The sequence below is a fragment of the Canis lupus genome, chromosome 9 (assembly GCF_003254725.2).
Source record: "Canis lupus dingo isolate Sandy chromosome 9, ASM325472v2, whole genome shotgun sequence".
In the NCBI taxonomy this organism is placed as follows: domain Eukaryota; kingdom Metazoa; phylum Chordata; class Mammalia; order Carnivora; family Canidae; genus Canis; species Canis lupus.
In genome coordinates, this window is record NC_064251.1 from 11729605 (window position 1) to 11745229 (window position 15625).

The window sequence follows — 15625 nt, forward strand, 5'->3', positions numbered from 1 at the left end:
ACCAGCAAAGGTGGAAAGGCAACCCCCCTGGGGAGTTTTGAGGGCAGGGCACCGGGATGGGGCCACAGCTCAGTTGGGAGCAACTGAGATGCTCGAAGGAGGCAGGAGATGGGGAGACGGGCTGCCAGGAGGGCACGTGTGGCCGTCTGCACAGTGCAGGGCAGCCAGGAGGGGCTGGCACTGGACAGGCTGGCAGGATCCTAAAGCCCACGGGGCGGCCACAGCTCTGAGAGTCAAGGCCGTCTGGTCTGCGCGGCGGAGGGCAGCCCTGTGCTGATTACGGTTGTGCAGGTGCACCAGGGAGCACTGGGGCAGCCGAATTTATATCAGAACATGGGGCAAGTTTGAAGGAAAGATTTGGAGAACTAACACAAGACTTGAGCAGACAAGTGCACTGAAGCTGCTGAGGTTGTAGGGGTGCCAGGAGCATGGTGGGCATGTGTGTGTGTGTGTGCGCGTGCGCGTGTGTAAGTGTGTCTTTGGGGGTAGTTCTTTGTACCAGATGGAGAAGACAGTTCCTAGAACTCACTTTAGGGATGTGCACGGATTCTCATGTCCCCCTGCCCCCACCTCCATGCTGGGTTAGATCCTGTTGAAGGCTGGCTTGGACTTCCACATTGTCCCTCATAGCACTTGTCACAGCTGTAATTTATCATTTGTGGGATAAGTTGCCGAGTGGCTGCCTTGCCCACACGACTGGAAGTGCCTCGAGATGCCAGCTGGGGATGCCTTGAAGTGTCACATTCCCCACAAGCTCCCCAGGCTGAGCACAATGTCAGCCATGGGAGTGCCTGATAACATATTTGGTGATGGAGGTCCACATGTGACGACTGAGGTGAGGACAGCCACTCCCTTCCCCTGTCTTTCCCCACCGATTTTTCTACTGCTTTCTTTTGTCTCTTCCTTGCCTTGGCTGTGTGCCCAATATCTGCCCCCTGTGGTAGCCTGCTGAGCTAAGTAGGCGGATTGAGCAAGTAAAATAGAGGATGCCCAGTTAGGTTTGAATTTCAGACAAGCAGCAAATGATTAATGTCGCAATATTTTTATGCTTATTGTATATTTATATTAAAAACATATGGAATGTATTTTTATGTATCAAAATTGTCATTTGTCTGAACTTCAAACTTCTCTGGGCATCCTATATTTTATTTGGCAACCGTACCTCTGAGCTAAACACGTGATTGATGTTATTGAGGTTGAATCTGTTGGGGGGAAAGCTCAGTGGCCTCCTGCCTCTGCGTCAGGGTCATAGGCCGGGTTGATCATATGTGTTGGGAACTTGATGGTTGCCTACATCAAACTAACAGAGAAGGAAGTGAAAGACTCAGCTTGCTAGTCAAGGAATTGGGGAGACCAAGCAAGGTTGGCTGGAAAGTTGGTTGTCTGACAGAGAAGGGGACTGGTAAAGCCTGAGGGGCCCCACTTTGGCCCCGGCCTTTACATACACGATCCTAAAATGAACATAAGCCATTGCTCAGTAATTGCTTAGAGCTTTGCACATCAACTTGTTAAATCCTCAACAAGAACTTGACATGTAGGAGAGATCACCTCCATTTCTCAGGAGGGGTAGCGAATGTAGTGAGAGGTGGTTTCCAAAATCTTCATCACAGCTAGGAAGTGGCAGTTCCAGCATTGGAAACCAAAGGTGCTGACTGAAGCCTGGATTCTCCAAAGCACCGCACTGTAGGGTGGGGAAGGAGCACTTCCAGAGGAGTTGGGAGTCCTTTGTACTAATCCCAGTGAAGTCTTACTGAGTTTGAGTTTTATCCATCCATCCATCCATCCATCCATCCATCCATCCATCCATCTATCCATCCATCCATCCATTCACCCACCCATCCTTTCCATCCATCCATTCATCCATTTATCCATCCATACATCCATCCATTCATCCATTTATCCATCCATACATCCATCCATTCATCCATCCATCCATCCATCCATCCATCCATCCATCCATCCATTCACTCACTCCTACACACACCTATCCATCCCACTGTATTGGGTTTTAGGGATGCCACGGTGGTGGAACAGCCCCATGAAGCTTACTAGCTCATCCAGAGGGTCTTTGAATAACTGTAGTTCCCCATGGGCTAAGCCACAAGCCCTTCTTAGCTCAGGCTTATAATTGGTAGTTTGACCAAGGCCTAGAGTTAATCAGAAACTGGAGAGTCTTCCAGTGGTGGTTCTTACATTGTTTTTCTTCCTTTTAGCCGGGAATGAACAACGTACTAGACTATGGCCTGGACCGAGTGACCAATCCGAATGAAGTTCAGGTAAACCAGGTAGGTCTCTGCTGCAAACTTTGGGCAGGGCCTATGTCACGTTCCTAGGCTGGGAAGGTGTCCACACGATTATTGTCTATTTGTGCCTGTTGGGGCAATGATGTCTCCCCTTTGGGACTGCCAGAAAGATATCTTGTGACACCAAAGTCAGGAAGGGGAAAGGCCATGATAAAAGTCTTGCATGATGAGAGATGAGAGAATGTAGAGTGCAGGTCAGAGCAAATGGGACCTAGGTGGTTGATATTCAGACTTTTTTGAGGCAGTTCCCCCTTTGATGAAATCTGATGTCTGATGAAAGTTATGAACCTGTCTGATGAAAGTTATGAACCCATTCCTCCCAGAGATGCCCAGACAGACGTTTTGCACACAATCTCAGCCAGTTCCCTGACATTCTGGAGACTGTAGGCCCCAGGCTCAAAATCTTATACCGACTTTGGGTTTAAACCTTAATCTACATAACTAGAATGTCACACTTCCTTTTGCATCTCAGTAGGGTGAGGCCTTTGCAAAGATTCTCTTATGCTTTTAGTTTTAAAGGATCCTGTCCCCAAAGAGGCCACTATTTATGATGGATGGCCATTTTCCTATGATAATTTTTTATTTAAAGGAATGCAGTGCATAAGCTGTTGAAACAGTGGGCATCCAGGGTAGGGCTTCTCAATCATGGCACTATTATTTTTGGCTAGATAATTCCTTGGGGAGGGGGTTTCCCTCATGTTGGATGTTTAGCAGCATCGCTGGACTCTACCCACTGGATGCCAGTAACTCTATGCCTTTCCCCACTGGCCTCCTAGTCCTGACAGTCACAAATGTCCCAGACATTGTCCAGTGTGCCCCGAGGACCAAGATTGCCCTGATTGAGAACCATGGAGCCTAAAACTCACTTAAACTAGTCTTAGAAGTTTCATTGTGTTCTGTCTAATATTGTCCATGGGCAGCAAGGGGTCAGGGACATTTTAACCTTGTGTCATCTGTAGCCTAAAGGCTTGAGTGGAAGGTGGGAAGAATATGCCAGAGAGGAGGAAGAAGGAAGTCCACTGGGACCTGGAACTCCAGATGGCTGTGGGGAACCCAACCAGTGCATGAGGCAGAGACATGCTTGGGGTTAGGGATGGAGTCCATGTGGAGAGGAGACATCAAGGCCCTATAGGGCATCCCCTGGGCATTGCTAGGTCTCTTGTCCACAACTCAAAGTGACCCTTCCTTCGATACACATATGGCCCTGTCAGCCTGTCAGTCTTTTCCATGTTCCTGTCGTCAAATGACAGATAATTGCTGAGGCCTTGTAGGCTTGGTTGCTATGGAAACAGAATCATCAAGGAAAATACTGAACCCGGGTAGAAGATCTACTTTTTTTTAAAACGAATAGCTGGCAGTTCTGGAAGCCTCTGTGGTGTGGAGGAGGGGAGGGTACAGGTGGAAAGCACATTACTCCATGCTGACCCTAGCCGACTGGGGATTTGGCTTACCTGTGTATGTGAGAGAGAGAGAGAGAGAGAGAGAGAGAGAGAGTGTGTGTGTGTGTGTGTGTGTGTGTAGCAGGGAGTTTTAACTCCAGCTCTGGGAGGACAGCTGAGGAGTGGAGACGCTCCATTCTCTGGAGCTCCATTCTCTCCATTCTGTGCTCCTTGGGGTGTAACTTCCAAGGCCAGACCCCTCCTCAGGGAGAGAACATCTTCAGGCTCATGGCAGTCAGGCCCAGAGAAGAGCACACCTCCTGGCTTTCACGGCCCACTTCTTGCCAGATGCTGGTGATGCTGTGAGCTCAGAGTTGGAGCACAGACAGTGTGTGAGGCTGAGGGCTGTCTCTAGCCATGGCCAAGTTTGCCATGGGAGTGTTTTCACTTCATTTACCCTTCTTCTCTCTCTCTCTCTCTCTCTCTCTCTCCCACCAGCTCTCTTTCTCCCGTCTGCCCTTTGGCTGCTCTGGAGTACTCAGAAGAATAAGGAACCATAATTCTCATGCGAGTGGGGCCTCTCCTGCTCAGTCAGCCCCAGCGTGTGTCAGGCCCAGCCACTGGGGGGATGGAGGCTGGTGCCATGTTTGATCTGTTGGCAACGCTTCCTACCATCTGACTAAGTGTCCCCTGTCTTCCCTGGTTTATCTGCCCTGAGGGGAGAGGGTGGAGGGAATGGGAAGTGTCTCCATGAGGCCTTGGGCATGCAGAGGTTCTGGATTTTTGTCTCATTCCAGAGAGGAGCACTCATTGCTGGTTTGAAGAGAGAGGCCATCTCTGAGAAGTAGTAAATTCTTGAAAAGATGCCTGTTCTCCTTAAAGGGAGGCAGATAACCCAAAATAAGTGAACACCATCAAGCATAAGAAAGACGACTATTAGGTTGACAGGTGTCCTAGGACTTTGGGTGACCCGATTCCTCAGGCTGATGGCCATTGGTTAGTGTGGGAGGAACTGGCCGTGGTCCCAGGGCTGCACCCAGAGAGCATGTCCTCTCTCAGTTCCCATACCCTGGGGGACACTCAGCCCCCCTTCTTCCCTTTATTTCAGTGAAAAGACAGAACAGGGAGGCTGGGCATTAGCCTAGCCATGGGCATTGGTATACCCAGGGCTGGCCCTTCCTCCCCTGACCCTGACAGGGGGACAGTGGTCATTTTGTGATGAGGGCCAGTGTGGTGTGCTGAAGAGAGGTTTGACATCAGGTTAAGTCCCAGCTCAGCCACTCCCTGGACATGTGGTCTTGGACAAGCTCTTGAGTTAGTCAAAGCCTTAAGGTTCCTTGCCCATAAAATGGGAATAACAGTAGCCCCTTCTTCAGAGGATTAAATTAGATCATTTATGTGAAGTGTCTAGAATGGTATCAGACATGTAGAGGCGCTCCACAGGCAGTAGCTGTCATTATCCTAACTGTCGATGTATGTGAGAGAGGTCATTTATGGGACCTGATTTTGGGGGGCTGTCCTTAGGCCAGTTTCCTCTTCTGTCCTCCCACTGTCTTATATTTCCATTGGGTTGGAAGTGGAGGGAGGAAGATACGCACCAGTTCAGCTTCCCTGTCTAGTCCACAGAACAGCTGCTGAGAACAGACGTGCACGTTAGTCTTTGGATAAAAGATGGAAATATGGCTCCATGGAATTCAATAGTTTGTTCTTTAGAGCCCTCAGCCTGGCTCTCAGTGAGAGAAAGTTCCTCACCACTACCACATACTCTTACCAACTGAGGACAAACAGTTCTCTTCTTGTGACTGGCGCTGGCTGGAAGGGACAGCTCCCACGGCGCCCAGGTCCCCATGTGTGCCCAGCATGGGGCTGAGGGCTTCGCACCTGGTCACAGCTCAGTTCAGACCCACAACTTTCTGAGCGAATGAGTATTACTAGCATCCGGATCTCGCAGTTGAGGAGAGGGCCAAGAGAGGAAGCAACTCATCCAAGACACGCGGCTCAGAGACAGAGAAGCTGGGATTTGCACTTCAGCCTTTCCTGCCTCATGTGTTCTACTGTCCAGTAGGTGGCTTCTGGAAGCTTTGCTGAACATCATTAAATTCTTACAGTGGCTTGGGAAGAGAGGTAGTATTGTTCTGTGTTTCACGTGATGAAATGGAAACAGACAGGTTCCATGTGGGTCTTTCCCAGTTCTGTGGCTCTTCCTCTTCTCTGATCCCACCACTATTCCTCCTCCCCGCCCCCCCCACACCCTTCCAGTCTGCACCCAGGGTCGGTGTCATGAGTGGGTGACCCACGCACTGGGCCGCAGCTCCACACCCTCCACACCCAGGTCAGGTCCTTTATTTGGCTTAATATTTTCTTGTCACCGCCTTGAAGTTCTTTTTTTTTTTTTTTTTAAGATTTTATTTATTTATTTATTTATTTATTTATTTATTTATTTATTTGAGACAGACACAGAGAGAGAGAGAGAGAGGCAGAAACACAGGCAGAGGGAGAAGCAGGCTCCATGCAGGGAGCCTGATGTGGGACTCGATCCCGGGTCTCCAGGATCACACCCTGGGCTGAAGGCAGGTGCTAAACCGCTGAGCCACCAGGGCTGCCCCGCCTTGAAGTTCTTAATGCTTTCTTTGGACAAGGGGTCCCACATGTGCATTTTGCACGGGGCCCTGCAAATTCTGCAGGCTCTCCTGCCTCCATCTGATCAGGAAGTCCATGGCAGGACAGACTGCTTCAGGTGACTGCGACCTCAAATTCTTGTCTCTTTGGACAGGTCACTGCCTCCAATCTCTTGTCTGCTCTGCATTAATGACTTCAGTTCCCAGACTTCCCGGTTTCTGACTTTTGACCCTCTCTCTGCTCTCAATGCCCTTGTTCCCCGAGTTCCCCTGGTTGTCCCCATCTCCTGTGTCACTCTGTGGCTTGCCTGGCCCCTCACCTCTGTTTCTGTATATATTCCTGCCTGGCTGTCTGATCCCAGGGTCCTTGCTTGTGCCTCCTGCTTGCTTCCATGCTCCTGTCTGCAGTAGCCCCAGGGCCTCTCAGGGCATGTCGTGACTGACTCCTCCTGCCCTGTGACAGCTGTCTGCAGGCCACACCCGGGGTTTGAGGCCTACAAGCCAGCCATAGAGCTGTGTAAACGGGCTCTAGATGTGTCCCTATTTGGGTCACTCCAGAAGAGAAAAAGAACAAGTTAGAATTCCAAGAATGTGTAGCATTCGAAGCTTCCTTAGGCAGAGTATCTTACCGTAGCAAAGTGTGTCACTTGGATGAGGAGTAAAAGAATGAATTCCCTCCAGGAGGGCCAACTGTTGAGAAAGTAAGGGGTTTTGTGCATGGATTACTGGGAAAAAAAATGTTTATTTCTTATGCTGTCATGAAGTGGTTTTCTTTAAATTGCTTAGAAATGTGCATGCATGCACATGTACACGCTTGTGTGCATGTGTATGTATGTATGTGTGTGTGTGTGTGTTTAATAACTTCACTTGAATATTTAGTTTTATGGCCTTTGGCTGAGTAATCATAACATGGACAGGTTTATGAGATTTAGCAAATAAAAATACTGGCTTCTCAGCTGAATTTGAATTTCAGATAAACACCAAATAACTTCTTTGGTATTAAAGTATGTCCCAAATATTGCATAGGCATCCTGTGTTTTATTTTATAATTATGGCCAACACCCCACTGTACCTACTCTCAGCAATAGTGTGTGAACCCTACTCAGTAGCCACTGTAGGTTGAGCCCTTGCTCTATGCTAGTCACCTCTATGTGTTATCTCATTTAATGCCCTCCCCCTTTGCTATCGCCTTTTACAAATAAGGAAAGAGGCTTTGAAAATTTGCAAAACTCATCGAGAGTCAGATAGCTGATAAGTGACAGAACCAGGAATTTGACCTGGGTCCCAGTCTGAAAGTCCATGCTCTTTCCTAAGCCTTACCTCCCTTCCCCAATCACATTCTCTCTCTGTCTTCTAGAAAAGTCCAAGACCCTCTTCTGCACCATCCCAATGTCCATACTCCCTTAACAGGACAGAGATAACCCTGTATGTCCATCTAGAGGAAGCTGATTCCATGGAAAGCTATTTTTAAAGCTAGAAATAACCAGTAAAATGCATGTGGGAAATCCAAGGTAAGGGCAGGGAAGCCTCTGACTCAACCAGACCCATTCCTTTGACTCCCAGAGGGTGGCTGGTAATCGCAGGAATCAGAGAACAGTCAGTGAACCGCACCACCAATGCAGAAGCCCTAACGGGGTAATGCAATCAAATGAAGTGAATTAAAATATGAAATAATGAGATAATGGCCCCAGAAACATATTAGAGCTAAAAGGCAGGCCATGCCAGGTAGAAGAGAGATGGGAGTGTGTGTATGTTATTATGGTTGACTTGCAGGGCCAGCTCCCCACGGAGCCCAGAGAACATCAGGCAGTCTGAGAATCTGGCTCATTTAATCTCTGTTGATCTTCTCAGGAGCCCCCTGCTCTCAGGAGGTTTGATCTTGTGTCCCAGGCCCTTGTTTATGACTCTGGCGGTTGAACACAGGCCTGGTATGATTGTGATCTTTACCATCATTAGTGTTTTTTTCTTCCTTAGCTTTATTGTTGACATACAACATCTATAAATTTAAGGGGTACGATGCGATGATTAAAACTATATATATTGCAAAATGATTACCACAATAAGGTTGGGTAACACGTCCATCCCGTCACATAATTGATTTTTTTTTTTTGAGTATGTGGTGATGGCATCTAAGATCTATTCTCTTCAACAACTGTCAAATATATAAAACAGTATTATCAGAGTCACTGTGCCCCAGATCTTGTTTCTCTGAGAGCTGGGAGTTTGTTTTCCTGTCATTAGTGTTGATTAAAGAGTTTCCTGTCTTTCTGTTTCATCTCGCGATCAGGGCTTTAGCTGTCTTTTTGTTTTAATTTTTAATGAAATTGCTGGACAGAGTCATTCTGTGGTGCAGCCCCCGTGGCTTCAAGGTCAAGAGGAAACTGGTGAAGAGTAGGCTGTTTTCTGAGTCTCATGGATCACTCCTCAGCTTTGTGAATGGAAGATCTAGGTTTAAATCCTGGCTAAACCCGTTATTGGCCAGGAGGTATTGAGAAAGTCGCCTGTAACATCTCAGCAGCTCAGTATCCTCAGCTGAAAATCAGAATATAAAACCTCCCTCCCTTAAACTTTGTAAGGCGTCGGAGAGGTGTAAATTGCTTTGCACTGTTAAGTGATTACTATTCTAGGCAAAGATCCGGCTTCTGCTTTTTTTTTAATAATAAATTTATTTTTTATTGGTGTTTAATTTGCCAACATACAGAATAACACGGCTTCTGCTTTGAACAGAGGGGGAAGACCAGTAGATAGGATTCTTAATCCACTTTAGCACATTCTAACAAGAGAGTCTGAATGTATTAGATTTGAGTGCAAAGCCACTCTGGCCCCTGGGTCCTTTTTTTCCTGAAATGTGTCTTCTAAAACAGTGTCTTGTGTTAAAAGATAATGGGAACAGATAATCAGCAATGATCCATATTTTGGATCCAAAATATGGATCATTGTGGTAGTGTCTTCAACTTTTTAGGTGGAAAAAGTTCAATTCTACTAAGCTTAGACTAATCTCCATTTTTCTAGGCCTCCAAGCACATGGCAGCTGTCATTTATCTGATTTTTTTTTTTTTTTGAGCATCTACTCTGCACCAGAAATTATGCTAGAGGCAGGCATGGTGGCCCTGCTTTTAGTGGTAGCTGGTGGGTGATACATATATGAAACAAAATGACACAAATATTTAATCACAGCTGTGGTAAGGGCTATGCAGGAAGAAGTCAGGGTGTGTGTGAATCCAAAACAGAGAGACCCGCCTTTTAGTTTTCTGAGATAACTTTCCCTACTCCCCCACCCAGGAAAAAGGATTTCCTGTGAAAAGCAATTACATAAAAGCAATCTAATAAAGCAAAATGAAACCCTGCATGGATTAGAAAGGAGAGATACGTATGTGACATTCCAGATTAGACCCTCCTCTATTCCTTGTCAGTGGGCTCATAGGCCAATACTTAACTTTGCTAACTGGCTAAGGGAAATCGTGTCCTCCTCGGGCTTCTGATTCTATTCCCAGCGAAGATCTGGTTGTGTTAAGCTGCTTGGATTCTGGAAGCCAGGAACGAAGATGATCAATTTAAAGTGTAACAGTCAGCACCAAGTAGCCCCTGGACACAACCAAACCTGAAAAAACCAAGACTGGCATCACCAGCTGTGCCCAACTTCCAGGAGTTGCATGAAGCAGAGAAGTGATGCTAAGGACGCATGTCTGATTATAGAGGGATTTAGGAGGAGGCAGGTCTGAGTGGTATCTAGGAGGTTCTAAGAGCCTATACATGGAGTCTCTCTTGGGAGCCAGCCTTTCTCTGCTATATCGCAAAAAAATCCAGAGAGGATGCCCTACAGCTCACTCCAGGCACGAATCTGCTTTGGCTGCTTCAACAAGAGGATGGGGCCCACCTGATATGATCTACATCAAAACAGCTCCACTCTGGGACTTAGCTTTCAGTGGTTGCAGGTCTCAAGTTTTTCAATCGTGTGCTTTATATTTGGCAATGTGGTTGCCTTCTCCCCCCAACACTTGTATTGGTCAAGTTGTTATGAATGCCTGAGGAATGGATCTCTCCTGGGAGAAAAGAAACAAACATTCCAACTGCATACTTGTTTCCCCATATTTATGTCTCATTCCATTTAGGGTAGGCACTGTGGTAGATTGGGACCAATCCCAGACATAGTCTTGAATTCATCTTGGCTTTTGGGAGAACAGCGTGCAGTTATAGTAGTAAATCATATGCGTTCCCTCATCAGAGCCTTGGTCGAACTAATTCTCCAGTGGTTGTCTAGAACAGGGTGAAGGCAGTGGTCATGGGGAAATCCTGTCTTTTAAGTAAGAAAAGGTGAAACCATTTTTTTCATGGGCAAGGATTTTTATTTCTCAAATGGGTATTTGAACCATAATGAATTAATGGCATCTGTTTAATGGTTTTTGCTTCTTTGTTTTACAGAAACAAACAATCACTGCTGTCAGAAAAGAGGTAATTAGTTTCCCAGTCCCAGGGAAGTTTGATTTTCAGTCCTCTAACAAATTATATGTACTTTGGCTTTATGCTCTGCCCTCAGTAGTGAAATGAAAAACCACGTGTAATGTTCAAACAATTATTTCTGGATTAATGAACGGCGCAGAATGACAAAGCATCTTTTGTAAGATCTAAATGGATCAGTGCTGAGGCTCAGGATATGAAACACCATCAGAAGAGCCCAGATCTGAGGGATGTGGGGTAGATGCCACAGGGTCTGCTTGCCCACCCCAGCCCCTCCTCCCACAATTATGGGGCAAGTTTAGAATCTCTCTGAAGAGGCATACTGCTTATTTTGGCAAATTTTGTGTCCAGGGTGCAAGACAGAGCTCTTGAAGGTGTTGGCTATTGAGGTTAGACCTGCTGTGTCAGCCAGAGGCATCTGAGGGAAAAGCCAAGCATCCATCCCCACGTCTCGATTTAATGCTCCTTAGAACCTTTTGTTTTTCCAATTGGTACCTCTTCCTGAACTGATACATGATGGGCTGTGGAGGCTCCTAATTTAGAGTTTGGGGTCACCCCTCTACTGTGGGTCTCTGCCCTGTTAGTACCACCATGAGTGGCTTAAGGGGATGGAAGGGCAGATAAGTGGCTTCTGGTTCTGGGGGCCATGTGTGAGTGCCAGTGCTAGTGACACTCAAGGGTGGGGAAATTGGGCATCCTCTAACCACTGTGTCTCTTACAGATCATGTATTACCAACAGGCCTTAATGAGGTCCACGGTGAAGTCTTCTGTGTCCCTTGGAGGGTAGGTCCCTAATTTGTTGGTCTTGCTGAGGTTGGAGCACGAGGTGGGCAAGAGGAGAACTTTCTGCTTTAAGGAGAACTTGAGCGGTCATGAGCTGACCTATCCTAAGGAACTCTGAGGGACAAAACCGGTCTTCTCAGGATTACGTTCCTAACTCTCAGTCTTCGTGTGTCCAGGGCTCATCTTGGGTTAGCCAAAGTTAGGGTTGGGTCAGGTTTTGTACAAGACTTATTGTTCTTGGAAGCCACTACTGTGTGGATGAAGAAGGTGGGCAGAATTGAAAGTTCATAGACTGGACCCTCTGGGGGATCCACACTAGCCTGTATTCCTGTCGCTACCCACTCAAATTTATTAGAGATATGTGAGTTATGTTTACTGGTTCAATGTCTACTTAAATGTCCGTTGTTAATTTCTGATTTAAAATCTACTTACGAAAAAAAAAAATCTACTTAGGATAAATCAGAAATTTACATTTGACTTATGGAACATCCAGAAGGGGACCTTGAGCCAGTCCCCCAGAGGACATTATTGGGGAGATACAAAAGGGTGTAGTGCCCCCCAGAGGGTTTAGGACCACCTTGCTAACTCAAAGATTTTCCTGCATACATGAAAATGGACTTGACTTCTTTCTGGAGAGGCACAACATGGCTAATGATTGATTTTGATTTTGCGAGACCCAAGCAGTGGTACCAATCAAGATGGAAGATGTTGTATTTTGTCCAGTGCCTTTCTTCCAATGTGGCGAGGGGTCAGGCTCTTATAGAAAAAAACGAACAAATCCTTCACATATCTTCTTACATCTTCCCAAATCCCTGCTTTGTATACATACCACCTGCCTGAGAAAATGTGCCCTGACCCCACCCGCAGATTTCCACAGCTCCTGTCTGCAGCTGCTGAGCTCCATCCGTCACAGATGAGAGTGTACCGGTTTACTCAATAGTCACTCACTTTGGGTCGTAACAATCATCATTGTTTTAGGAGAAAGTAAAAACCCTCTACTGTGATGTACCAGAAACCCACTTTAACGAAACCAAACAGAAAGCACATGGAAGGAGATACAAAGGTTGTTGGATACTTCTGACACCCACTCTCCAATTTCTGTTTGTTTTAGGGACTCATTATGAGGATTTAACATCACTGGTGTTAGGACTTGTGGGCCAGTTTTCTTTTTTCTTCCCTTCTGTTGCCCCACTCTAAAGGCCTTGCTGAGAATTGAGAAGGTCTTGGGAGAAATGAAGCCAAGGGGCCTGAGTTTTGCACAGAACTGTAAACCTAATGTTCTGGGATATCTCCAGGGCATGGGTTCTGTTCTATCAAAATCTCCTGGCTGTGGGCAGATGGCAGAGCAGGTGTCTCATGTGTATACCGTGGGTGCAGTCCCCCCACCCAAGGGCCAGAGGCACAGCAGGCTTTTCCACACTGCCCGTGCCCCAGGAATGTGCTGCCTAGGCAGGTCTAACTCACATAGAAGAAATTAGCTCTTGCTCATATTTGTGAATGTGGGATTCACACCTCAGTGAGACCATAGGCTTTGAGTGATGAATCTAGGTTCCCAAATTTAGGCATCATCCTGACCAAGTGGGGAACGTGATGTGGCAACAGAATCTCAGAGAGACCATGGCAACCTCATGCTTCCAAGATGGCACCACTAGGACACTGGTTTGAACACATGCAAACTGACCGGCTTTGAACTTTGAAGACTCATGATAAAATATCAAGAGGCCTTGTTTTAATGACATCAGTACAGTAGAGAAACTGCAAAGGGATTGGACGGGAAGACGATGTGTCATCTCATGAGTAGATCAGGGACAGATCCTGTCAAATACCTGCCAATCCCGAAGGCTATTAGAGCATGTTTCTAAGAAGGCAGCAATAAGTATGCAACTAAATCGATAAAGAGACGGGAGGACAGGCTGGTCAATCAACCTGAGTATTGATTTCGCCTCTTGGGTGTTGAACTTCTAGGAAATCATTTTCCATTTGCTTTTCAGGATTGTCAAATACAGCGAGCAGTTTTTGTCCAATGACGCCATCATGTCAGGCTGCCTCCCTAGCAATCCTTGGATAACAGATGACACCCAGTTCTGGGACTTAAACGCTAAATTGTATGTATTTGATATATTGGTGTTTTGTGTGTGTGTGTGTGTGTGTTTTTAAAATAGCCTTTTGAGTTATAATTCAAGTGCCATACAATTCATCCAATTGAAAGTGTGCAATTCGGTGGTTTCTACTATATTCCTGGAGTCGTGCCACGATTACCACAGTTAATTTTAAAACATTTTCATCACCCAAATAAGAACCCCCTTCACTTCCCCAAAACCCCTTCAGCCCTAGGCAACCATAAAACTACGTTCTGTTTCTGTGCATTTGATGAGTTTGGACATTTCACATAAATGGAATGATAAACTATGTGGTCTTTTGTGATTAGCTTTTATTTATTTATTTATTTTTTTACTGAAAATAATGCTTTCAGAGTTTATCTGTATGGTGCAGTGTATTAGTACTCCATCCTTATAAATGTGTGAGTGATAGTCACTGTAAGGAGATACACTTTTTTTTTTAAGATCCATTCATCAGTTGGTGGACATCGTCTCTGTCCTTTAGCTATTATGAACAATGCTGCTGCGAACATTTGTGTACAGATTTTTGTGTGGACGTATGTTTTCATTTCTCTTAGGCATGTACCTAGCGGTAGAAATTCTGGGTCAGCTGGTAACTCTCTACTAGTAATATATTGTTTTTGAACAGAAAACGATCATCTTTATGGCTTTGCAGTTTTGATATCTAATTAGAGAAAAAAATAAGTTCCTGGAGGCCAGGGCCCTACACCTGCCTTGGCAATTATACCACTCACTCCTTTGCTCTGTTTGTGGATTATAAAGAATCGTGGCTCCTGACTGGGCCTATGTAAGCCTGTTGTTTGTAGGAGGCAAAAAGGTAGAAATGCAGAAGGAGAAGCATAAGCTGATGAAGGAAGAAGAGAAGGTGTAATAGTCACATCAGAGGGAAAGATAGGGCAGGAGGGGAGGAAGGAAGTGGCTGGTCAGCGTGGGTAAGACAGGTGGGGTGATGCGAAGGATTGAGACCATCAGGTGAATACCACAGTTCAGGTCCCCACCAAGGTCATTACCACGTAAGGCACAAGGAACATGCAGGTAGCACAGATCCAGCCAGGTGAACAAGCAGAGCTTCCCCGTAGCTTGGGGAATCCTTCCACCTCCTGGCCTGCTGAGGGCAGCTGATGGGTTAAGGAGGGTGCTCATGTGAGTGTGGGGTCTACTAGTGTCACCTGCAGGGCCCAAGATTCTAGAGCCACCTTCCGGAGAGGCCTCCCTCCCACGCTGGGAGCTCTAGTTATTAGGGTGTTCCAGTTCCCAGTGTGTCAGGGAAGAGAAGTGACCGGAATCGCCTTGTGTGCAAGGATGTGCATTATTCAGCTCTCTCTGGAGGAGAAGACAGGGCTGCCTGGCTAGAGAAAGGGTTTTCTTGGGAGAGCTTGGGATGGAGACGCGGTTAGCTGCTGAATTTTAAATGAAATGGAGAATACGGTATTGAAGCTTGAAGCAGAGATGTGCTGGGGAAAAGAACAGGGGTGATGTATTGTGTAGGAGCCATCCATCAGAGGGTTCTAGAGGGGTGATGCCGAATGGAGGCCCCACTGAACAGAGGAAGCCTTGTTCTGAATGGTTTAGATCTTCAAGCCGTATTCAAATCACCTGGGAGGCTTAAAAACAACAAACAAACAAAAATCAACATCCAGCCCTCACCCCCAAAGCCTCTTATTTGGCCCAGGCTCCCTTCTTATCCTCACCAATGGTTTTTAAAAGCTCGCATTGACTTTAATGAATAGCCGGGACTCACAACACTGGTTTAGAGCATTGGCTCCCAGTATGGCCCCTGGACCAGTAGCTGCAGCATCATCAGGGAGCTTGTTAGAAATGCAGATTCTGGGCCCCACCGACCCCTGTGAACCAGAAACTCAAGGGATAGCACCCAGCAGTCTGTGTTATTATGAGCACATGTCTGCTTCTTATGTGAGCCTTGGTCTTCTCAGCAATACATGGGGATGACAATGGACAGCTCA

At 46.5% G+C, this 15625-nt stretch overlaps 1 protein-coding gene across 1 annotated transcript in view; it reads left to right on the forward strand.

The window, feature by feature from the left end:
* The window catches only part of RGS9 (regulator of G protein signaling 9), a 68594-nt gene that overhangs the window by 28847 nt on the left and 24122 nt on the right, over nucleotides 1–15625 (forward strand). Inside the window, 4 exon segments of the mRNA XM_025436648.3 lie at nucleotides 2214–2285; nucleotides 10723–10752; nucleotides 11480–11541; nucleotides 13533–13646. Of these exon segments, the coding sequence (XP_025292433.3) occupies nucleotides 2214–2285; nucleotides 10723–10752; nucleotides 11480–11541; nucleotides 13533–13646 (278 nt within the window).